The 22,907-nt window shown below is 38.6% G+C and overlaps 2 protein-coding genes and 3 pseudogenes across 5 annotated transcripts; 2 read left to right on the forward strand and 3 right to left on the reverse strand.

Moving 5' to 3' along the window:
• The first annotated feature begins 1,054 nt into the window (after positions 1-1,054).
• Positions 1,055-6,875, forward strand: LOC113676713 (uncharacterized). Its single transcript, XM_027193410.2, has 7 exons — positions 1,055-1,158; positions 1,543-1,632; positions 3,561-3,671; positions 4,613-4,716; positions 5,501-5,613; positions 5,963-6,007; positions 6,455-6,875. Exons 3-7 carry the CDS (start codon positions 3,568-3,570, stop codon positions 6,608-6,610), a joined length of 522 nt encoding a protein of 173 aa, XP_027049211.2. The 5' UTR covers positions 1,055-1,158; positions 1,543-1,632; positions 3,561-3,567; the 3' UTR covers positions 6,611-6,875.
• Positions 6,876-8,085: 1,210 nt separating this feature from the next.
• Positions 8,086-10,466, forward strand: LOC149044141 (hydramacin-1-like). Of its 4 annotated transcripts, none has more exons than XR_016187656.1 (4): positions 8,086-8,268; positions 9,082-9,163; positions 9,537-9,762; positions 10,235-10,466. XR_016187656.1 is itself a non-coding variant. In XM_089209383.1 (3 exons), the coding sequence occupies exons 1-3, from the start codon at positions 8,220-8,222 to the stop codon at positions 9,643-9,645; spliced, it is 240 nt and encodes a 79-aa protein (XP_089065509.1). In that variant the 5' UTR covers positions 8,086-8,219; the 3' UTR covers positions 9,646-9,765. The 4 variants fall into 4 exon arrangements, 2 of the variants coding, with proteins under 2 accessions (XP_089065509.1, XP_089065510.1); XR_016187657.1 differs by having other exon boundaries at positions 9,540-9,762; XM_089209383.1 differs by lacking the exon at positions 10,235-10,466 and having other exon boundaries at positions 9,537-9,765.
• Positions 10,467-14,428: 3,962 nt separating this feature from the next.
• Positions 14,429-16,120, reverse strand: LOC149044142 (uncharacterized; annotated as a pseudogene).
• A 92-nt stretch (positions 16,121-16,212) lies between these two features.
• LOC113679854 (uncharacterized) lies at positions 16,213-17,129 on the reverse strand (annotated as a pseudogene).
• A 3,866-nt stretch (positions 17,130-20,995) lies between these two features.
• The window catches only part of LOC149044143 (uncharacterized), a 280,943-nt pseudogene continuing 279,031 nt past the window's right edge, over positions 20,996-22,907 (reverse strand).

The following is a 22,907-nucleotide window of genomic DNA, read 5'->3' on the forward strand; positions in this document are numbered from 1 at the left end:
ATCGGTTCGAAGGAGAATTTCCTATAAATATTTATTTTCTTGTAGGATTTCCGTTGGGGACCTTTTATCCTTCTTCTGTTGGCTTTGGGTTTCGCTGTTTGGGATGTTTCCGCGGGTCAAGGTAACTTATGATTGTAATAAGATAACTCGTTCCCTGATAAATCGGTTTCTATAGCGCAGGCTGTTTTTCCTGTGACCTTGAAACTGGGATGTTTTTCAGTGATACGATCTCCTTCATTGAGCTGCGAGCAAAGGTGTTTAGCATACTTTTTTAAATTCAATTTATGTGATTAACAAGTGCTGGTCCCACGTGATCTTGCAATGAAGCCCCATTTTCGTTACTTCGTGCATTTCTGGACATTACTGAATGAAGCTGTTATATTCTCGACCCACAAAGCAGCCACCCACCTTCCTTAAGAACACTGCTTCCTCAGCTCACTATGAAATGGCAAACGACATCCCCTCGGGACACCTTTTGTGCTGCAACTTCCCACTCGTGTGACATGCTCCACCTATCTTGTGGACACCTTTTATTGTTGGGCCATTTTATATACATTTGAGACCTCCCATCCACACCTACAGAAAACTTAACTGCATGAAACTGATGAAAGGAGTTCTTCTGCTCGACAGTGAAGAGAAACTACCGCACTTTGTGTGGAGACCCTCAGTGGATGAGTTTGTAGAATTAGCGCTGTTGACCTGAAAACAAATATGCAACGCAAACCTTAGTTTGACTCTTCGCGGATTATTTCTCTAATTTTGAATATTTTTATAGTTAACAATTATCCCAAAAGCCCCGTAGATTTGAGAGATCAAATGGCCATTGGGCGCGTAAATTAACATGATTTAAAATTGCCGCGGATGCTCCACTGCTCTCTCTTACGCGCTTCCTAATCATCGACTTATAAAATGAGATTTCTCTAGTGGTTGTTTTCTTCCGTATTTGACCAGGCGTCTCTGAGGGAGCATTCTCGGCTCTTACTTGGTGTAGAAGACACAGTTACGTCACATTATTGTTTTCATTGTTTTCTTATTTCCGGTTGTGATTAAATTCTATTGTGACGTATACTGTGTCTTCTACACCGAGTAAGAGCAGCCGCATTCTTTTGGAAGAATCCGGCTCAGGATTTTTTGCCCGTTAACGAGGAAAACACATAGGTGAAATTCAATGGCGTAGATAAGTGGATCAACATGTTATTGTTTCAATTTTTATGAGTGCGAAGGCTTGTGCTCGTGCCCTTCATGTTCGAAAGTATGCTTTTGAGATGGAAAATAAGAGATAAGAGAACTGAGAAACGAGAGATATCCAGACCCTTTGAAATATGGAGATGTCGAACTTAAAAGACGAGCGGAAAAGTTGAATTTTGAAAGGAAAAACGCACCATACTTTCGTAAACCTCTCATATCTTTCCTCGGGCGGTAAAATGTTCGTGCCGAAACGCTAACCATGTGGGCCTGCTTAAGGAATATACTGTCTACACAGCACTGTTAAGTATCAGCATTGTTAATTTATGCATGTATTGTAATTCCTTGTACCTGTAGTTAATTTGCATTTTGTGACTGGGAGTTGTAATCACATTTGTCACGAAGCAAGAGCGGCCGACTGACCTTCGAGATAAGAAATCGACGAGGGTAAGTTTTTCTGAATTTGATTTAGTTTTCTTTTGATTCGTCGAGTTACGGAAATCACACGTAAGCTTGTTGATCGCATGTACCGGGACGACTACAAGAATTCTGAGAGAAATCTCTAGGAAAGCGAACAGAGAAGACAAAAGGCCCTGATCGTACGTGTGTAATGGAAATTGCTTTTCAAACGAATGACTTGTCTTGTAATCCCTAACCCTAATTCGAATCATCAAACAAACAATTTGACGAATGACTGATTTATGGTGATAAAAAGTGAATGTAAGCGGATTTAAAGGAGTAAGATAAGTTTTATTCGATCGAAGTTTTACAACGTGTTACATAACATTTCAGTCCCTCGCGTTACTTCACAATTGACTGCAATTATTGTCTAAACGTCTGAACTGCTATCCTGAGAATTTCAAATTGACTTGATTTTTCTTCTTGAAATACAACTTTACTGTTGGAAAATTTGGTGAAAATGAAACTCGGGCTTACGATCTGCGATCACCGCTTTTCGGAAAGAAACCGGTTGAGGTATGAATAAGCGATTTACAACGCGTTAATTTCACGTGTAACGCGTCTCGGATCACGTTTTTCTCTGTTTCCATGCTAAATGCTTGGGTCCTGTTCCTGTGATACTTTGTCATAAAATGAAATAAAACTTTATTCGTATTTTAAAATGTCATGCTAAACTTCCGTCTCAGTCTAGGGGCAGATTTGTCAATTTACCTGGAGCGAATAGTTTCGAAATTTACATTGAGTGAATAAGAGAAAAATGGCGTTGATGCGCCAAAAATTGACCTTTCGAGGTATTTTTTTTCAGTGTTGTGAATGTTATCATCTCTAGACGAGTAAGATACTCTGAGGAATGGGTAGAAAAGTATTTAGAGAAACCCATACTCCAGGAAAGAAAGAGAAGATGAAACATAATATTTGAAAATTACTGGGGAAAATTACCATATAGGTACCAAAACTGCTGTTGAGCTTCTGGGGGAGAATTCTGCAGGACCCCACAGGTCATTACACAAAATGTTCTTAGGTAAATGAAAACAATGAAAAAACACTATAGTACCATTGGGACTAGGGCTTTGTTTTAGAATGTTATGGGGTTGCACGGAAACATCTCAGACATCTTGTTTTGGAGAACAAACCTTACTTTAATGGATAGTAAACGATTGAAAGAAAAAGTCAATACCAAATATTCTACGGATAAACCACAAGCAGTCCTGAACGTTTTATTACTGGGTGTTTTTCAGACTGAAGCTGCACATAATGACGCTTCCTCAAGAAGTATAATTTACGCGCATTTAAATGAGATGTTTAAAGACAAACAAAGGGTTCATTTAAGTATCTAACAGGAACGTTTTTTGCCTATTTCCTTTAAAAATTTACCATAAGTGATTGTCTGGAAAGAAAAGTAACCTATCATACGCCTAACAAGATTTTATACCTGGGGCGGTACCTACACGAATATATGTAAGTTATTTAGTCTAAGCTAAAACTGTTCTAGAAAGGTCTCCTCTCGCAATAGCAATATCAAACACAGATCATGAGTGAGAAATAGGGTATAAAAATTACCAAAGGTAAAAAAAAATCAAGTTAAATAATTTCGCTATAAAGGAGCAAACCACGGACAGAGCTGAAAGTGTCTAACTCGAAGTGATATTTTCCCTTCAGACTCTTAGCGAACGTGATTGCACCTGTCGTTTTAACAGTTACTAGACACGTTGCACTTTATAATTTTTGGTTATTTTAGTCTTATCTTTCCCGCTCCTTCGACAATAGATCGGAGTTCTAGTTACCTGGCGTACATCAATAAACTTATTGAGATCCAGAATTTTCATAAAAGATGTCTGTGCTGAGTCAATGTTTTAGTATTCGTGTTACCACTCAATACCTTTTACAGAGCTAACCGTTTTTTTTTCAACCCGCAGTTGAGTAATGTTTGCGTTAATATGTCTGGTGTTGCTTGCCCTTCTACCCCACGAGGCGTTATCAACACTCAAACAGATCAAACCCTGTCCGGGAGACACTAGGGGCGACAGGTGAGCTGCTTTTTTATTCGTGCTAGATTGTTGGTTATTGATGTTGTGCAGTTCAAAGATAGGTCACTTTGATAAGTATGCGATACGGTCAAGATTAATTTTGATGTCCTCATAGTTACTGAATCGGAATTCTATCGATCTTTAGAACTATAGGCACTAAAATGAAAGTAAGAGACTCCTGGAGCTTTCTCAAAACATTTTTAATACCTACAAGTAGGGTTCCTCTTGGGTCAGAGGCTTAAGTAATTTCCCTCTTACATAATTTGACTGATGATAGTTCACTCATTTTGGGTACTTATCATGGCTGGTAGTCAGATCTTTTGGTCGGCCTCCGGGCGCAACTCAGTCACAAGACATCCTGGCCATCCTATCTGCCTTAACAGAACGTCAATGTTACCAGACAATTACACTCTGGTGATATCGACAGTCTTGTAGTGCCTATGGAAAATGGAACCTTTTAAGACACTGCAGCTAATCTTTTCAATAGTTTTCCATATTAAATTAAATCGTGTATTGATTATTATAGTTTTATCAGTAAACTGCATAACCTACTCGTTGCTAATATTTTAAAAACTCTGTAAAAATTTTCCTAATACTTCAGTGTACTTACATTTATTTAAATATATTTTTTAAATTAAAATTACATAGACTTTGTATACAGCCATAGGTCTTAATTGTTACTCATCTTAGTTATCAGTTAGTATCATTAATTAGTTTAACAGATGAAGAGGCAACACAATTGGATACGCTGTTAATAAACCATATTATTATTATTTGAAAAGATAGAGGGGCCGCAGCCAGGATGAAACATCTTGTAAAATTTAAAAAACGATCTCTGGCTAAAACTTTAGCCAGAGATCGTTTTTTAAATTTTACAAGATTATTATTATTGTTATTATATTAATTTTGTATGTAAATTCAATTGTTTAATCTCATGATAGGCGTTGCAATCACGACTCGACTCATCGAGTCTGTGCCAAGATTGGAGATCCAGGCACGTCATTTTGGAAATTTACTCAACAAACATCTTGGTGTGGGTCAGTGAGTAAGTATGCTGTGCTTTATGCCTACTCACTTCCTGTATTTTCTTTCTCATTTCATCCAACCAGACTGAAGGTAACTGACAGGTTGCCTTGCTATCATGGATATTCATATGGTTTGTTTTATGGCTGGGCCAAGTTATTTCTGCCCCTGTGCGCCATCTAAATAGAATGTTTTATAAAAATTCACTCCAAATGAGATTTTAACTCTCATTGTTTTGATGGATTGAATGTTTTCTTTCAGGGCTCGCATGACAACATAATTTAATACATTTTGGAACTAAGTGGTGTGTTTTTCTTGTTACCTTCATATACATAGTGATTAAAGACAGACTACTGAAGATGCCCATTCAGATTAGAATAGGCGTGTTTTAAAAGTTGAGCAACTTTTTATTTTCAAAGTTGGCCAAAGTTCTATCTTAGAGCGAAAACATTGCTTCTTGACTGTCGCCTCTTAACTTCCTTTCTACAACCGGACGGGCTTAGAAGAAGTCAGCAGGTTTTTTTCAATTAATTATGCTAAAATGGAAAAATTGCATTTATTCACTTCACATCAATCGACTCAAATTGAATCTTGCCCTCGAGGTTCCAATTTTTTAATTCCACGGCGATCATCGTTATAAAACAACGGTGAGCAATTGTCTAATACTTTTCGTCTGAGTATTTTTGTCATTTTTAGTGTTATTTTTTGTGTCAAAAGAAACCCACGATGGTTTTTTAAAAGCTTGCAGATGTGATCTTGTATTTGTTCCTGGCCTAACTGTTATTTATTCACAACGACTCACGCAGGTGATTACGGTGATGTTAATGATGGAAAACAGAGATGTCCCCTTGACACTCCAACTTGGTGCATTTGTAAGTGGGCCACCGCTAAATGGATCAAAGGAGAGGGATGTAATGAGGTAAGTGAAGCATATGATGGACTTTCTTCTCTAGCTTATTACCTACTGAATCTCAGAATGAGCGATGGCAAGCTTTTAGCCCTCCAGATTCAGAAAGACTTATAAATGCCCCCCTGCTTCCATCCCCTTGTCTTTAAGTTTGTGTTGAAACGAAGCAACTCTTCTATGACTTTTCAGTCCAATGAAAGTCGATCAAGTTCTGCCGTAATATGTTAGTGAAACGTCCAATGAGACATTAGTGAACAACTCGAAACGAGTCGGTTACCCCCCTCTCTCTCTGGGATTTTTTCATTACCGCAGGCCAGTGTATACATATTTGATGAATCCTTCTGGCCCCTTTTTTTAACAGCACGTTCAGTTTGACTGCGAGGCTACTGATGTGTGTGACTTGAAGGTAACTTATAGAATTTGCTTTTCATCTTACTCTCTACGCATGTTCAGTGAGGAAATATGCCCTTGCATGAATAAGCACCGTATCTAAGAAAACGGCACTGTAAGGGCAATAAACTCAAACACACGCAAGGTAAACCGGCTTCTTCTTAAACAGCAGTCTCGGAAACGATGTCTCCAGGTTTGTCATCGTAGAGCGAGCTAGTTCAAACGGCAAGTTTATTTTTCAAAAAAAAAAAAAAAAAAAACGCCATGGCACATAATCGAGTTAAAGCCGCCAGGTCAACTGAGTATTGTAAATAAGTTCAGATTGGTGCCGTATCTATTTCGTTGGGATGGACGACTTCTGATGATGTTGCCTTTTTCGGTTGTGTCAAGGTCGTAAGATATCCTTCTAAAGATGCCATAGCCTGCATCACTCTAAAAAAACTTTTCATTCTCTGATTCCCAGGCCTCCTACGTTGATTACAGGGTAGATTTGAAGCCTGCTCATGACTGCATGATGAAGAAGTGCAAGGAGCAGTGGGATTCTTGTCCGGAAAGTGCACCCGAAACCAGGTCTTATCACACTCGAGACTTCTTAGAAGTTAGAGATATACAATCGTAGGTCTTATTTAAACGTTAGATGAGAAGTGCAGGAGATGTTTGTTAAAAGTGTAGTGGAAAGATGTTATAAAATACTGAGGATTGCAACTTGCATTGCAATGAATACTGTGCTTAAGAATATGCTTTAGTATTGAATTAATAAAAATGAACGTTAGTAGACGCGGGTATAATTTTAATCCCTGCAGAAAAGTTTAAAATCTTTGCGACGTTTTCGGATGTGTTTGGCGCATTCGTTGTTTGCAAATAAAAAAGAAAAATTAGCTTTGTTTCTTGTAGAAGTTGTTTTATTACTTACCTATAAAAGCTAATTATAACTTATGTTGAACAACTTATGTTGAACACCATGAGCAGGTGTTTCTTGACTTTCTCTTGGTTTTGAGTTGGACCCTTTGACGAAACTCTGCTTTCAGCCCTGAACACGAGGCAATCATATCGTCGAGTCCAACTCAGGAGTTGTTTTGATCAGCGTCACACAGAAAGTTATGCTTTGCATCTGTACCCTTGCCGCATTGAGACCGACAGCAAACTCCAAATTTGGAGCCACTCGCTGTCACCTCTTTTCTTTCTCATTTTATTGTTTTGAAAGCATAGATTATTTGTCTAACAGCTTAGAATCGAGGGAGTGAGTGGGTGAGCGAATTTTAGGTCCATAGGTAAACCTTATAGTCTTGACTACGTCATAACACGAGGTTATTATCATGTTTTTAAGTGTCACGCGCTCGACTTAAAACAATGAAAAGTCGTAGCGCTCGTGCTCTGCAAAAACAACCAAAAAAATATGGGAACTGCTGTATGCACTTCACGTAGATTGTTTGACTTCGGTGTGAAAATGTAGGTTTCAGGAGAGAGATTAGATATCAAGCAAGACCTGTTCTTCTCGAACAAAAGTTCCCAAAAAAACACCCCTTCGCGTCGCGCACTCTTTTCAAACCAAACAGCTCCCTCGTGCTGAACTCTCCATGCAAACTTTAAAGCTATGAAAGACTCGAAGAGAGAGATTTATTCACGAGCGAGACTAACATTTCGATAACATTTATGGATCATCAATACAGTTTAATAAATGGAAGAGGTACAAGCAATTCTCGGCTGATCGATGGTCGAAAGTAAAGTAGGATCGAATCGTTTTGTTTTACAAGGCTTTGTGATCGGTTTTAAAAACTCTTACCAACCTGAGACATGCACAACTGAAACAATTGCCATTTAACATCTTTAAGGTCACCCACCGCAATGATGTTTTCTTCAACGGTGTTTTCATTGTCTTATTGTTAAATTTTCCTTTCCCGCTGTGGTTACGTTTTTATTATGACTTTTCCGATGCTAAAACTGTTTGAAATTTAATAATGTGTGAGAAATTCACCACAGATCTTTTATAAGGATCGTCGACCACACCATAAAAAAATATTCTCGCCCTTTCCTTTGAAGTTTAGCTTTTTATTTACCTTCAATTAGCTTAGGAATGTTTTATGTTGTTTGATTTATGATGCATTTAAACCTTTGTACTTTCGCTCCTTTCTTAGCACAAAAACGTTTGGATTCAAGATTTTTTCTGTGTTTTCGAAAGCCCCCTGAAATAGAAATCAGTCAATAAATGGAAGAGATATCATCAGGAAATGAAATGGGCTACGCTAAAACACGGTCTCCATGAACACAAACTCGAAGGTACTTTGATAATAAAAACATTGAAACTCGAGTTACTATCTTAATGCATCGCCACAATTCACTTAAATCACAGGGCATCACAATTCATTGGTTCAGCGCCTAATCGTGCATGGAATGAGCGTGATAAGATGAGTAACGCAAACATGAATATGTATGGGGAACCTATCTCGAAAGGACTGTGCGTTTCCTTTGTTACCTTGCAGCAGTATAGCAACAGTTCAATCGATTTTTCATCCAGCTCAAGACCAGCGACACCAGGCAACAATCAATAGGAAAACTAGCCTACTTGTGTACAGATCAAGGATGGTTTCATGTTTTTTGGGTGCAGAACAGTAAATAGGAGTTTACTTGGACTACAGTGTAGTTTGAAATCATTTTTTCGATTCTGTCTCAAGATGCACACGCTGAGTTTTGAATACACATATTTGCTGATTTAATTTTTAGGTACTTGCTTTAAATCACGGATCAGGTTTTCTCAATAGGGTCGGTGGCTCACTGAAAAACTGTGGAGGAACTGCAATGATTAGAAAACATCGATTGGTTATCAGTACGGTTCGAAACCGCCTTAAAATCACTTTGGCCTTTTACGAAAAAGTTTCCATTGTTCGATCACTGATTTATAAGCAGCCTGAATTAGAGCTAGACAAAGCAAGCGAGTCAGCTAGTCAAGACTGCACATGTAAATTACATGTGAACACACAGAATGAACACACAGAGTGAACACAGAGTGAACACAGAGTGAACACACGGAGTGAACACACAGAGTGAACACACAGAGTCATGATTTTGAATGTTTGACGATTGAATTTTTAGGTAACTGCTATAAAACATGGAGCAGGTGTTCGAAATGGAGTAGCTGGGGCACTGGAAGATTGTGGAAGACCTGCAATGATCGGTAAATATTGATTCACAAATTCTTAGTTTGAAACTTGATGTCATCGTGAGCAGGCCTGACTAGACCTGGCCAAAAATATAAACAACTAGCTAGTCAGAGTAGAAATTAGCCACAAGTACTGAAAAGTAGAACCATGATCTGAGGAAATGGTCAAAGCTGAACAAAAAAACCTAAATATATAGACAACTTGAAGCCAGTTTCAACTAAACGAAGATACAAAAAGGTATGATAAACACTAGTCACACAGAGTACAGCTAGCTGCCCTCTGGTGTAAGTGAGCTATTCGGTGTGCTTGTCCAGTGGACGCAGTCCTGAAATTAGGCTGTATTGTAAGATTTAAGATTGTCATAAAGGGTTTCATATTAATCCGCAGTAGCAGAGAGCTGGGTTACTCTGGTGGACGTTGTCGGCTCTGTCCCAGCTCTTGTAGGCTGAGCAAAAAAGCTTACCAGTGCAGGTGTTTTGGAACCGGATCCTGTTGAAAACGCATCATGGCTGTTTGGAGCAACAACGACAAGAATTTCAAAATCTTGCAGCTTTTAAAACGAGATGGAAGATTAATGTTTCCTGTTTAATCTTAAAAGCTCCGATTAAGTGGAGTGAGTATAGAGTATGCATAGCTATGTGAATCTTGGCAAACTTTACCTTAGTGCAAACGACGTACGAGTCAGTAGCAGACAATTCAAAAGTAACCCCTATCAAGAAGCATGAAAGTAAAAGGGCACAATTTCCCAGTCTCAAGGGTGAAAAACAGAATAAAACATGAAGTTGACAAATAGAAAATAAAACATAATAGAAAACAAAGTAGAAAATAAAATTGAAAAATTGAACATTTTCTAAATAGAATGTTTTAGAAAAATTCCCTCAAAATGAGATTTAACTCTCGTTGCTTTGATGGATTAAATGTTTTCTTCCAGGGCTTGCATGACAACATAATTTAATACATTTTGTACCTAAGTAGTGTGTTTTTCTTGAAGCCTTCATAGACAGAGAGATTAAAGACGGACTAGTGAAGATGCCCGTTGAGATTAAGATAAGCGTGTTTAACGCTGAGAAACCTTTTATTTTCAGAGTTGGTCAAGATGTTGGAGCGAAAACATTGGTTCTTAGCTGTCGCCTCTTAACTCCCATGAGTGACCAAGACAGAATTTCTCCGTACAATACCAATACAATATCAACCAGATAAATGACGAGAATAAAGAAAAATATCAATTTGGGGATAATTAGTTGATCCAATACTAAAATCTCTGAACTGACATTATAAGAATTGCATAATTGACAGTAAAGAGAGTTACAAATTTGATCTGGGAGTTAAAGGGTTAACTTCTTTTCTACAACCGGACGGGCTTAGAAGAAGTCAACAGGTTTATTTTTTCAATTGATTATGCTAAAATGGAAAAATTACATTTATTCACTTCACGCCAATCGACTCAAATTGAATCTTGCCCTTAAGGTCCCAATTTTTTCATTCAACGGCGATCATCATTATAAAACAACGGTGAGCAATTTTCAAATACTTTTGGTCTGAGTATTTTTGTCATTTTTAGTGTTATTTTTTGTGTCAAAACAAGCCCACGGTGGTTTTTTGAAAGCTTGCATATGTGATCTTATAGTTGTTCCTGGCCTAACTGTTATTTATTCACAACGACTCACGCAGGTGATTACAGTGATGTTAATGATGGAAAATAGAGATGTCCCCTTGACACTCCCTTGGTACATTTGTAAGTGGGCCACCGCAAAATGGATTAAAGGAGAGGGTTGTAATGAAGTAAGTGAAGCATATGATGGAGTTTCTTCTCTAGCTTATTACCCACTGAGCCACCAACCTTTAGAGGTTAGGACTCAGGTGAAGATTATAGATCTCCTCCTTCGAAAAGCTACAGGTACTGTAAAGCACCTTCCTAAGAAGCTGCTTTACGTTTCGGTTTAATGATTACATATCAGATTCCCTCACTGAACATGCGCAGAGAGCAAGATGAAAAGCAAATTCTATAAGTTACCTTCAAGTCACACACATCAGTAGCCTCGCAGTCAAACTGAACGTGCTGTTAAAAAAAAAGGGGGCCAGAAGGATTCATCAAATATTTATGCACTGGCCTACGGTAAGGCTAACATTTATGAAAAAATCCCAGACAGAGAGGGGTAACCGACTCGTTTCGACTGCGAGTTGTTCGCCAATGTCTCATTGGTCTCTTCGCTAACATATTACGGCAGAACTTGATCAACTTTCATTGGACTGAAAAGTCATAGAAGAGTTACTTCGTTTCAATACAAACTTAAAGACAAGGGGATGGAAGCAGGGGGGCATTTATAAGTCTTTCTGAATCTGGAGGGCCTAAAGCTTGCCATCGCTCAAATATACAGCTGAAATTATTTCATGTGAAGTAACGTTTGAAAACAACGGTCGAATGCGAACCATTAGTGGAAGATGAACGACACAGGTAGTCCAAAAGTCAGTTACCGAACTCATAGATCTCCTCATTAAATTAGGCGGAGACTGACATATGGATTGGAGATAGAAGAACGAGGAGGGAAATTAATATAGATTAGTTACAGCGCAGCAGTGACACCTTGGCTGTCACTTGATTTTCAGCTTCTGAACAATTTTCTTAGCACTACTGGGTGACTAGTGATCATATTCTTTTAAGCCATATATTAAGTTAAAGAGACGTTTATTCAGCCGAAGGGATATCCAGCATTATTTAACGCAGTGCTATTGCTACTTTTTAAAGTGCACGATTCTATTGCAGTGAAATACGCACCTGACTTCGATTTACAGCTTAACCGTTCACTAATCGCCTGTCACATAGTCAGTGAACTGATCATAGCTAAAATTGTTTTTGGAGCTGACTGGAGAATGGGTAGAATTATTAAGCTTTCCGAAACTGAATGCAAATAAATCGCTGATCAATTTTCCCTTCAACTTTTCTGACTCCGGTCTCAAGTTGTACTTCTTTTTACAAGTTGTATTTTTCATCGTGACGCTAAGTTAAGGCAGTAAAAAATAACGGTCATTACCTCTTATTTGTCCATGATTTCAGACAGATATCAACTTATGAAGCACAGTTCATGGTGCGGTCATGAAAAATTTCATTTAAGCGTTCCAATCATAACCAAAGTCGATGTACCATAGTTATTTAATTAGTTGTTTCTTGAGGATGCATGCGTCAGTGCGTTTTCTTCTCGACTTGCAAACGAGTTGTCAATCACGGTTAACAAGTTTCCGCTGCGGAATTGAATAAATATAGTTTTTCCAATCTTAAATATTTCCTCAATCGAAACCCTCCTCAATTGAAAACTTTTACATCCGATCCCATATTTTCTCGGTACATTTCGTGCGTAAAGTCGATAAGATTAAGTTTGCTCAGATGTATAACGAGCGTTACGGGAGATATTACTTTGACACTGATAAACATTTAGCGAAAATATTAATACATCGCGTAAAACGTGCTCGTGGAATTATTACTAAGACTCCGCCGTTGCAAGATTCCCTTCAGTTCATCTTCCTTTACATGACAAAATCGGAGAAGACTTAGCATATTTCACCTAATCAGGGACTTTGTGCACGTTCCTACGTGATCTTCAACGACTACGGAAGTACACTGCTTCAGTTTTAAGAGGATGATCAATCAGGTTCAGTTAGGAATATGGAAGCAAGAGTAAACTTTTCGAGAAATCAATTGATTACTATTGAAAATATACAGCTTACTTTAAAGTTTCTCCGCTGAGATTCTGCCTTTACAATGCGACTTGTTCCGACTCAGCGAGATTTTTGCGAGAACCCCCCCCTCAGACTTTTCGCAATGCGATCACCGACTCGAATCTCGCCGGTCTCGCTGCTTTTGCTACAGCGCTAATTAAAACCTGCTCTCTATCGGGAGTAGCCTCTTCTTAGAACTGACTGTTAGTGGGGCGAAAAAAAACGAGGGGCGAGTAGAGGAAAAACATAAGTAAACTGAGAAGATAGATGGTTTTCGCTCGCTGCCAATAGCTCTGGTCTCCATTGAGCGTAAGCTTGCACAATGGCTACGTTAGGACCAATCGATCTCCAGTCGGACGAAAAGTATGCTAAAATTTCTACATACATATTATCATATTTACTCCGAAGTAATTATAAATATGTAGACAAAGGGCTACCTCGTTTTTGCAAGGCCCTAACAGTGAATTATCTGTTCGTTGATTTCAAGAGTGATAAATTTTAGCCAGCCACAAATTCCTACTAAAAGAAAAGATTAATGTAACTAAGGTTTCGCACCCGTGATTTAAGGGAGCTAACGCTGCGTGCGGTTGGTGCTTTGTTCATGATCAGCAGTTATCACTGAGCCATTACAGCATGCGCATTTACGATGAACTATCAGAACAGTTAAATTATAGGGAAAGATTTAGTTGTTTTGTTTTATAAAATAACTTAAATAACTGTGAATGCATGAAAATCATATATGTGAACTGCGGATAAAGACGTGAATATGAAAGTGATTCTTGCAGTAATGAACACTACTTGAGCAGTAGTGAAAAATAGGCCTGAAAAAAAATTTTAGCCCTGTACGGGATTTCAACCCATGACCTCTGCGATACGATAATTAAGAGCTAACAAGCTCACTGGGAGGTGGTTACTATTTTGGTTCCAAACAAACCCGTGAAGTGATGAAGGAGGGACTCTCATTGGTCGATTAATATGTTAAGATGAATGTACGAAACACGGTTGTGGTGTCTCTCTTTTTGTGTTTCACAGAACAATTTGAAAAAAACATTTCAAAAAAGCTTGCGCAAAAATCGCAACAAAATTTAACCACGATGTTAGAGAAATGGAGAAAAATAGCCCATTTTTATTTGGTCTATGAGTGGATATATAATGACAGCTTCACCCAAAACAATGTTTATCTTTGGTATTGTATTGAGCCAGAACGTGTCATTATATATCTACTATCACTTAGGCAAGCGCGGAAATCTCATAATTTTTTTTTTGTCTCTCATACTCCTGAAATGGTGAGTGAATCTGTCTCCAGTCTGTTGCATTCATCGCGCTGTTTTCCTTTCCAAATTTTCTGAATACCTCTTCCCACATATCTCTTGTCTCCATTCCTTGGCTTTAAAACTGGGATTCAATTGACCATCACCTTCACTTAAGTGATATCGGGATTAAATGTCTTCTTACTGTCTCCCACACTGCTGGCAGCAACATATAGCTCGTATAAAAGAAGAAGAAGTCCCTTCATTGGCCTCCTTGGAACATTGACGCTCTAATTGATGATCGTGTCTTTTTCTTTATCTGCTGAGATTGTCTTGAGATGAGTGACGTGCTCTCTTTCCATTTGTGTGGTTAGACAAGGCTTCATCAGCGAGTTCTTGAGTGTGAATGACTTCATACTCAGGCTGGATGTTAATCAATTTATGGGCGAGCTGTGTCTCGTCAGATCCTATCACAACATTACTGGCAGGTGCAAGCCTAAGCTCGAAAAGAGGCTCATCAAAGAGAGCTTTTGGGAATAGGACTCCATGATCCTTTAGAAGTTCATGTTCCAATGGAATCATATCAGTATTTGTTCTGATAAACATCGTTGAGCTTATTCTCCTTTTCAAATACTGACTTCTTATCTTCAGCGTTGCATCTCATCTTCGAAAGGTCAAAAGACTGAATACCTTCGCTGAACATGCCCACCCTCTCATTCTCAGTCAAGAAGAGGTCCTCATAAAGCTTGAATAGATGCACGGTTTCTCCTGCGAATTTCACAATCAACCTGTCAACAAGAGCTCTTGAGACATTGTTCACGATATAATTGTTGGCGTGGCCACTAACTTTCAAGTCAAAGTGAGTAAAAGAGATCCTGGCACAAGGACAACTCCGTCATCAAGCTTTGGAACTGGGACTCTAAGTGTCTCACGTGGAGATGCTTTATTCGGATTGAATGTTACTCTGTGAATTGCGCGGTCAGCCTTGAGGGCATTTGACGTCTATTTTTTTTCAAAATTTGGGTTGGTTTTTTCACTGACTTCCATTTTAAAATAATAGATATTTTATTTAAAATAGCTAATTTTGGAGATACTTATCTTCATTTGAAACACAATGATGATGATGTTGATGACGAGGATGAAGGAAATACAACAACACCTTTTTTAAAAATCCCCTTGTGTCTCGTTGGAGTGTATCATTCGAATTTAGTTTTTATGGAGGAAAGACTAGATTTATACACACCATTGCATCAAACAAACAAGCAAACTCTCACAACTTTAAAATAAGAAATTTGAACTTACTCGCAATTACTTTCCTTGCATGCCGTTTACTTAATGAACAGAGGTAAATCTTCGTACATGAATTAATCGTTGGTGAGAGTAAATATTAATACTTTCCGTAAGATCATTGGCTGTTTTTGAAGAAAACATTGTCGTGACAGTCCTTGCCGAGCTAGTTTCGTTGGACACAGCGGCAAAATGAGTGCGCATGCTCGGCAGATTTCGCGCTTTCGAGGAGCGATTTGTGATTCAAGCGTGGATGAAGTTTGCCTAGGAACGAACAGAACATCGTTTTACACTTTTTGGAACTGATATTGACATAACCCGATCGGAAAATTTTTTAATGGAGTTTGTTCTTATGGAAAAGTCTGAAGGGTAAGTAGAATTATTTTAGACGCTGTTCAACTAAAGCTGATTTAAATTTATCCAGACAGCTCGTTGCGTGTTCCCGTTCCATTCACCAATTTTATTTGCAAAACGCATTTCATCATCGGTATTCATTCACTACATGCTTTAAACTTAAAAAGCGTTTCGATGTAAACTCTTGTGGTAGTGAAAGTTGTTTTACAATCGAAATTAGTCTCGAATCTGTCGGTCGTTTTGGTTAAGTGAACGTTCTTTTGATCGACATAAGCTTAGTTAACTGTGAATTAAGCCGTACCGCCCTATTACTTCCGCAACACAACTTAAATGTAATAGATGAAATAACATTTATACTTGACACATTTCTTAACCTTCTTTACGTCTGGAAATATGTCGAAAGAACTTTACTATCAATCGGCGTTGCTTGACGTTTACATGCATTTCTTACCACACAGTGTTACCTGAAGTTGATGAAAGTAACCGTACACAAATTGACCGTCGCAGATAGCTTTAACTTCAGCCAGTTTAAAAGTTCTTCAATGTCACTGCGTTGAGACTGTGCAAGAAAGGCGCCTTTTGGTAAGAGGAGATGGCTACCATTAAGATGATGTTATCATTTGCATCAATTACAAATGAAATCGTTCAACCATTAATTATTGTAAAAGCAGCATTTGTGTTAGTAAGTCTTCTACTTAGGTGAAAACTCAGAGCAGATTCCTCACTTGAACTGGGCTCCTTGACAAAACAAACAGTTAACTCCTCTTCATAGTTCAAACTACCCAAGATGCTTCTGACAAGAGGTATGGCTTCAAAAACACCAAGATATAATGGTGACTGTGTGAAACTGTCATATGCCTGATTTCCCCCCATCATACATGACATGAAGGCTAGAATCCAGCTTGGAGTCAGTGGTTGGTGGTTTTTCAGTTGAAAGAAGGATTTCTTTGTTAAGTATGTCTTTGCTAATAAAAAAGAAATAACTGTACAAGCATTGCTGCTTTCATGACCCCCAATTGTTGACTGAGATAGGAAGGCTGACAGTTCTCAGAATGTGACTGATTGTGTAGTTGAAGATGGAACATGTATTGAAGTGGATTGTGGTGGTACACTTAAATTTGTAAGTTATAAAAAAAAATTTGTAAATTATATAAAATATAATAATTTTTTATTCTTCCTGTGGCAAAACTTTAGGCAGGTACATTGTAATTTGAAGTAAATACCTAAAGTAAGGCAATATGTGAAGAAGTGCAACTATTCTTTGCTACTGTAAATGTGAATACCTCTCACTGGTGGCATGTCTATCTGCACTCACTATTGCACTGATGAGGATGTGTAAGAGATGTGGTGCATGAGTCTCACAAAGTGCCTGCATATCATCAGATCTGTATAGAGATTGACCTCCACTCTAATAGTGCCTGTACAAGGCTGACTGAAATTTTCCCACCAGCTCTGCAAGATTATATAGAAAATGCAGTAATAATGTATTTGACCACTCTGTGAGTTATATAGAAATATTTTCAATTAACATGTGTTTACTAGTAAAATATGAGCACAGTGCAGAACCCTTATCAGTATTATATTGTTATCTGATTGATGTTGTTGTGGAGATGTTAACCCTGCAGGTGTAATCATAGCATAACTATGATTATTAGCAATATGGTGGATTGGTTACCTTTCTTAGATTATGTCCAGGCATAAGTAAGATACTTACCGTGATTTATGTTGAGAAATTGGATGTACCAGCCTGTGCATCAATTTCCTGTCTCTCTTTGTTGAGCTATTGAATTGTGGTAGAGCAGTAAGTTTTACAGCATACATTTAACTGCCATAGCTTGTTAATCACATTGACCATTTGTTGAATTTGTCTGGCACTCCTACTGAATTTTGCATGGTACTCCATCTCCATTTTGCATGAATGTTTTTTCTTGAAGTTATTGATCTTCTCATGGAAACAGGGTGATCATTTGCTTTATTGTTTATTATGTAAATGATGAGGTATGTAAACCCAGAATATCCAGTTGGGAATGTAAGCCTTTGAATATAACTGTCTAAAGGTGGTCCTCGAGGCAAATGTTTTGTCGGCATTTCTCCAACAACTTGTGCAACACAGTGTCCCTGGTTGACAACAAGCCTCACTTTTTCCAGCCTTGTCAAATAGTTTGTACAGTTTCGTGGGAATAGGTGTATCACTCGGAGTGGAAGAATGTGAAGGTAGTAGGCACGATCAGATGTTACTCCTTTTTCGAATTGCTGATAATGACATTCACACAGCATTTCCTGGTTCCACCTCCGCCACTTAAGTCATTTCAGTGTTAAAGGCAATTATGCTTCCTCTACAAGAAGAGCTTGGCGTTTTTTTTCTCTCAAACAACAAACCTTTTGGCCAGGCGGTTTGTCATACTGAGGAAGCGATAAAAACAAGTGCTATAACAAGAACACGGGCTACGAAGCTTATTGCCATGTCACGACCGCTCCACTTCAATACTAAAATTCACACCTGTGCCTGAATATTTTTTTCGTTAGGAAAGATATGTTGCAGAGCAGGCTCGAAAGAAACTTTCTTGAAAATGGGAACCTTATCTGTTAAGGCTAGGGCTTATCCCCGCGAAATAAAAACAAACAATATGAATTTTAAAAATGCCGCCATATCGCCGCTATAGTGGTACTAAGGAAATATTGTCATTTCCATTCCTTTTCGCGCGTAAATTTTCGCACGCGTTTCAAGCATGCGCACTCATTCTGCCGCTGTGTTGTTTCGTTGTTTTTTAAAAGTGTACATGCGCAATTTCTTTTATTACGTATCGTATCAACGAAAGCTTTTCATGTAACTAGTTTATTCTTGGTTTTTCTTGTTACCATGTTCCCAACAATAGCGTAGCTCCATTTTTTTTTTCCGACACCTACAGTAGATGGAAGAGCTAGGAAGTTCGTTAAAAAGCTCTACCACAAGTAATTTATCGATTTACTAATGTACTGATTTAAAACTTTATTCTTGTTTTTTCTAATCGTTTAACTTACTAATTTATTTAATTACTTTTTCTTTACCAACACCCACAGTGGATGGTAGAGTTATGAAGTTGTCCAAAACTTCTACCTCAAGTAATTTATTGATTTACTAATTTATGAATTTACTAGTTTATTCTTGTTTTTTTGTAAGCCTTGTTCCCGTCAATAGCGTCGCTCTATTTTCTGCATACAAATACACACACAACCCACAATTCCATTACTCTCTCTGACGAAGGGCTAACGCTCGAAACGTCAGCTTTGAAATCGTTACGGTGGCCACTTCACGTTATCAATTCAGTTAATAGTGCCAAATTACCTTGTTAGAGTTTACCACCGACGCCGCACCACAGTTTCTTTAGAAAATTACTTCTCTGTGGGAGACAGCCTTTTTGCCCTCTTAGGCAAAGTCCCAGTTACACTACAGGAGAAACTTCGCCTTCTTAGTCAACACCTGCACTAGATGAAGGAGCAAAGAAGTTCGTCGAAAAGTTCTAATTCACTTAATTCTAAAATGAGCAACGATCCAGAAAAAGGATGTACATAAGAAATGAAAAAATTAAAGGAACTTTTCGGCCATTCTGCTATCCTCAACATAGAGTTCGAAAGTAAGCTGGTCAATTGGCCTAAAATTGGAAACAAGGATGCAAAGAGCAAGCAAGATTTCAGCGATTCCCCTCCACAAGGTGAAGTAGCCATTCTACACTTTTCCAACTTGAACATTAGTATCCGTCGAAACCGCAAGTTTAAGTGGAAAAACTCCCTACTGGTTTCAAAGGTCTAAAAGTTTTTCGCATGAAAGACTTTCGCATGACATCCACCTCTTTGGAGCCAGTTTTATCTTCAACAGTGGCAAACTTCTCTTACGACCATCCACAGCAGTTGGCCACGCACAGTTCGGCGACAAAGATGCGGAATCTCTTCTAAAGAATTTGTACGTCGACGATGGCTTCATGTCAGTCCCATCGGTCCCAGAAGCTATCAAATTGGTTGGAGATAGTCAATTACGAGCCCTTTGTTCCGTTGGTAATTTAAAGTTACGACTTCACCAGTTAGCAAGTAATGGTAAATAGGTGTTGGGAAGGACGAACGAGCGAAGGAACTCGAAGGTCTTCACTAGTTCTTCAGTTCATAACTGCAATGATCACTCTTATTTTCGTATATTAATCCGCAGTTCAGATGTAAGATATTCAGTTATTCATTTATATATAGTTTTAAGAGCAACTTTAAAACTTATCTTTTTAGGCGCTATTTTAACATGTAGTTTTGCTTTAGTGTTATTCGAATTTATTATTTACTAAGTTACTGCTTTAAACATTTTATTTTAAAGCGCCTTAGAGCTCTTGAATAGGGTGCTACAGAATTTTTTTTTACCATTATTATTATTCACTGTCGATAGTAAAAAGCAAAGCGATTGTAATAATGATGTTATTGCAAGTACTTTATTTGCTGAGGATTACACCAAACAGCTATTTGATTCCACCAACTAATTTTGAAAAAAGCTCAAGGAGACGTTTGTTTGTCATTTTTACTCCTCTTTTTTACTTTAAATTTTTATTTGTATTTTATATCTGCATTTTGTATCAGCATGTACGACTTCTACACAATGAGACGCCATTCCACCTGCAGAGGGACCTGCGGCCACAGCGCACATAACCAACGAGTCGAGGCTCAGAAATTTGGAGTCATGAATTCAGAATTTGTCCCGCTTACAGAGAGGATTGGCTGTTTGGTTACGAAAAGCATTGAAACAAGACTTGAACAACACTTGAACAACACTTGAACAACACTGGAGGTAGATAAGGTAGTCTTTAAATTTATTTGCTGCTGTTTGTAAAAGCACTGAGTTCAGTTTACCAAAAGATTGCAGTAATTGTCCATGGTTGCGAAACTCGCAGATTTTACAACTTTAACTTAAGATGAACCCCCGTAATTGGAGTTTTAATCCATTGGCGAAAAATAGTAACCAGTCGTATGAGCAGATCAGGCGCTGGAATGTGACACCCTATGACGACCAAAAAGGAAAGAGATGCCGATACTTAGACAACCAATCAGTTGATTGTACCTTTTCAATAAGACTGTACAGTTGTTTCGCTCGTACTGCGGCATCTAGCCTGCAGTGCAGGCTACTTATTTGTGCGAGCTACCGTTATAAGCTCGCGATCGTTTATCCGACAGGCCATGTTTGATTTGCAGTTAGAGTGGGTGGTGGGGGTAGGGGGCGGGGAAATCTTTCTGGACCAGTGTGGTCAGTAGACCTAACCTATGTAAAACCTATTCAACATAGTCATGGACAGAGCTTAATTGTTTATTTACCTGTCTCTCCCAAAACTGAAAGTAAAAACCGTAGCGTATTTACAAAACCGGATTATCAACTAGATATTGATTGGCTACAACGGCCAAAAAGTTCTGCATGGATTGCTGAGCGGTTCCCGCTCTCCACCGACGCCACATTTGCTCGTCGAGGTAGGACTGCAAGTCTTCCCTCCTTATCCTCCGGCGTGTTTTCTGGCCCAATTTTAAACTGTTGCAGCAGGATTCGATTTCTTGGGTGTCAACCCCATAGTGACTGGGTCAACGAAGTTGAGTGGTGGACAATCATTTGATGTGCGCTTATGTTGTTAATTCTTTGGTCCGTCTGCCGGTAGGAGGCCAAGTCATCCGAGTGCACTTCGGTTCCAGGGAGAACACACCTTGAAATGATGGGATGGAGGGTGGCCATATCTCGTCTTTCCACTTCATCGAAGTAGCTTTTTGCAGGTAAATGTTGTGTCGTAACAATCCCAAAAACCCATGTGTACCTTTGTGCACGTCTTCCCCAGTTGTTCTGAAATAATGAAAAAATATATATATTTCAGATGGATGATTTTTGTCCCATTAATATTTTGCTTTAGGCTTTATCCCAGCTATGTGTAATTATCATTCACCTGTATGAAATAATTTTGATGTTAAAGCGCCCTGAGTGCTTTTTGTTGTCACATTCCCACCTACTTCGGCTTGCGAACCACATGTTCCAGAAAATTAAGGAACAGTAAGGTTATGAAAATATTTATATTTCAAAAATATTGAAATGATTGGAGGTGAACATTTGCCTAGTATATACTATATCAGTAATATAATATGGCACAAAAAGGTGATTTTTTTAAACTCATTTATTCCTGCTATAAATGGTTGCCATAATTTTTGTGTGCCAATAGTGGGCAAGTTGCTCGGAGGCGATTAGCAAAGGATGTTCAAAGTTTGAGTGCAGGCCGAGTGCAGGCGATCTACGACGCTATTTCCCGTGTTAGTATATACTTGAAAAAATAGTGATTTTTAGCTTTGATTAGTTGTTGAATTTACTCTCGTCGCATCTTACACCAGTCCAAAGGGCGTGATTGGCCTGTCCTGAAGGTTTCTTGGGCAGCCATCCTGTAAGCGCCTACTAATTTTTCTTATCAAGCTTGTATTTAAATCCAGGTACCTGGAAATTCGTCGCTGGGAGTCCTCAGCAGAGAAGAAATAAACCTTCTGCAGGAGTTTACCAAGTGGCACTCTGGGGAACTCCTCGAAAAAACTGTTTGATCTCACACTTCTTCTTTTTATGCATCCTCAGCAGCGCCTGTACAGTATTGTTAAGGAAAGACCCTTTATCGTTTTTGAACAAATTAAAATGGCCGGTTTAAGCATTCTTCTCCACTGAATATATAGACGCGTATAGATGCGACTTTTATGGTGGATGCTCTTGCTTCTAGAAGTTTTGAATTAACATCAAAGAGGTCTCCTACATCGAATGGGAAAAGTGCGTTCTCATCGAGAGCAGGAATGGTAATCGAGTACGACAAATCGATATCGAGCTCGGTTGCCCAGAAACAAATATTGATCCACAATTTTCAATCAGCCGGGGCAACCTACAACGGTGGAGTAATTTTCCAGTCGCCGCTTCATCAGACTAATAATTATGCTGTAGATGTGGCCGCACAAGATCCAGAAGTGCCATCTCAAACCAAAGGGAAAGGTAAAGGCAAATTGACCTATAACAAGTGGACAACGAGGAGCAATGGGACAATGCAGTCACGCAATTTTGTGCTTTCGCGTGTTACAGCAGGCCGCAAAACATTCAATTGAATATCGAAAGTACAACGATCCATTCACAATTGCCTTCTGA

This window comes from Pocillopora damicornis, chromosome 6 (assembly GCF_964200805.1).
Source record: "Pocillopora damicornis chromosome 6, jaPocDami1.2, whole genome shotgun sequence".
Taxonomy (NCBI): domain Eukaryota; kingdom Metazoa; phylum Cnidaria; class Anthozoa; order Scleractinia; family Pocilloporidae; genus Pocillopora; species Pocillopora damicornis.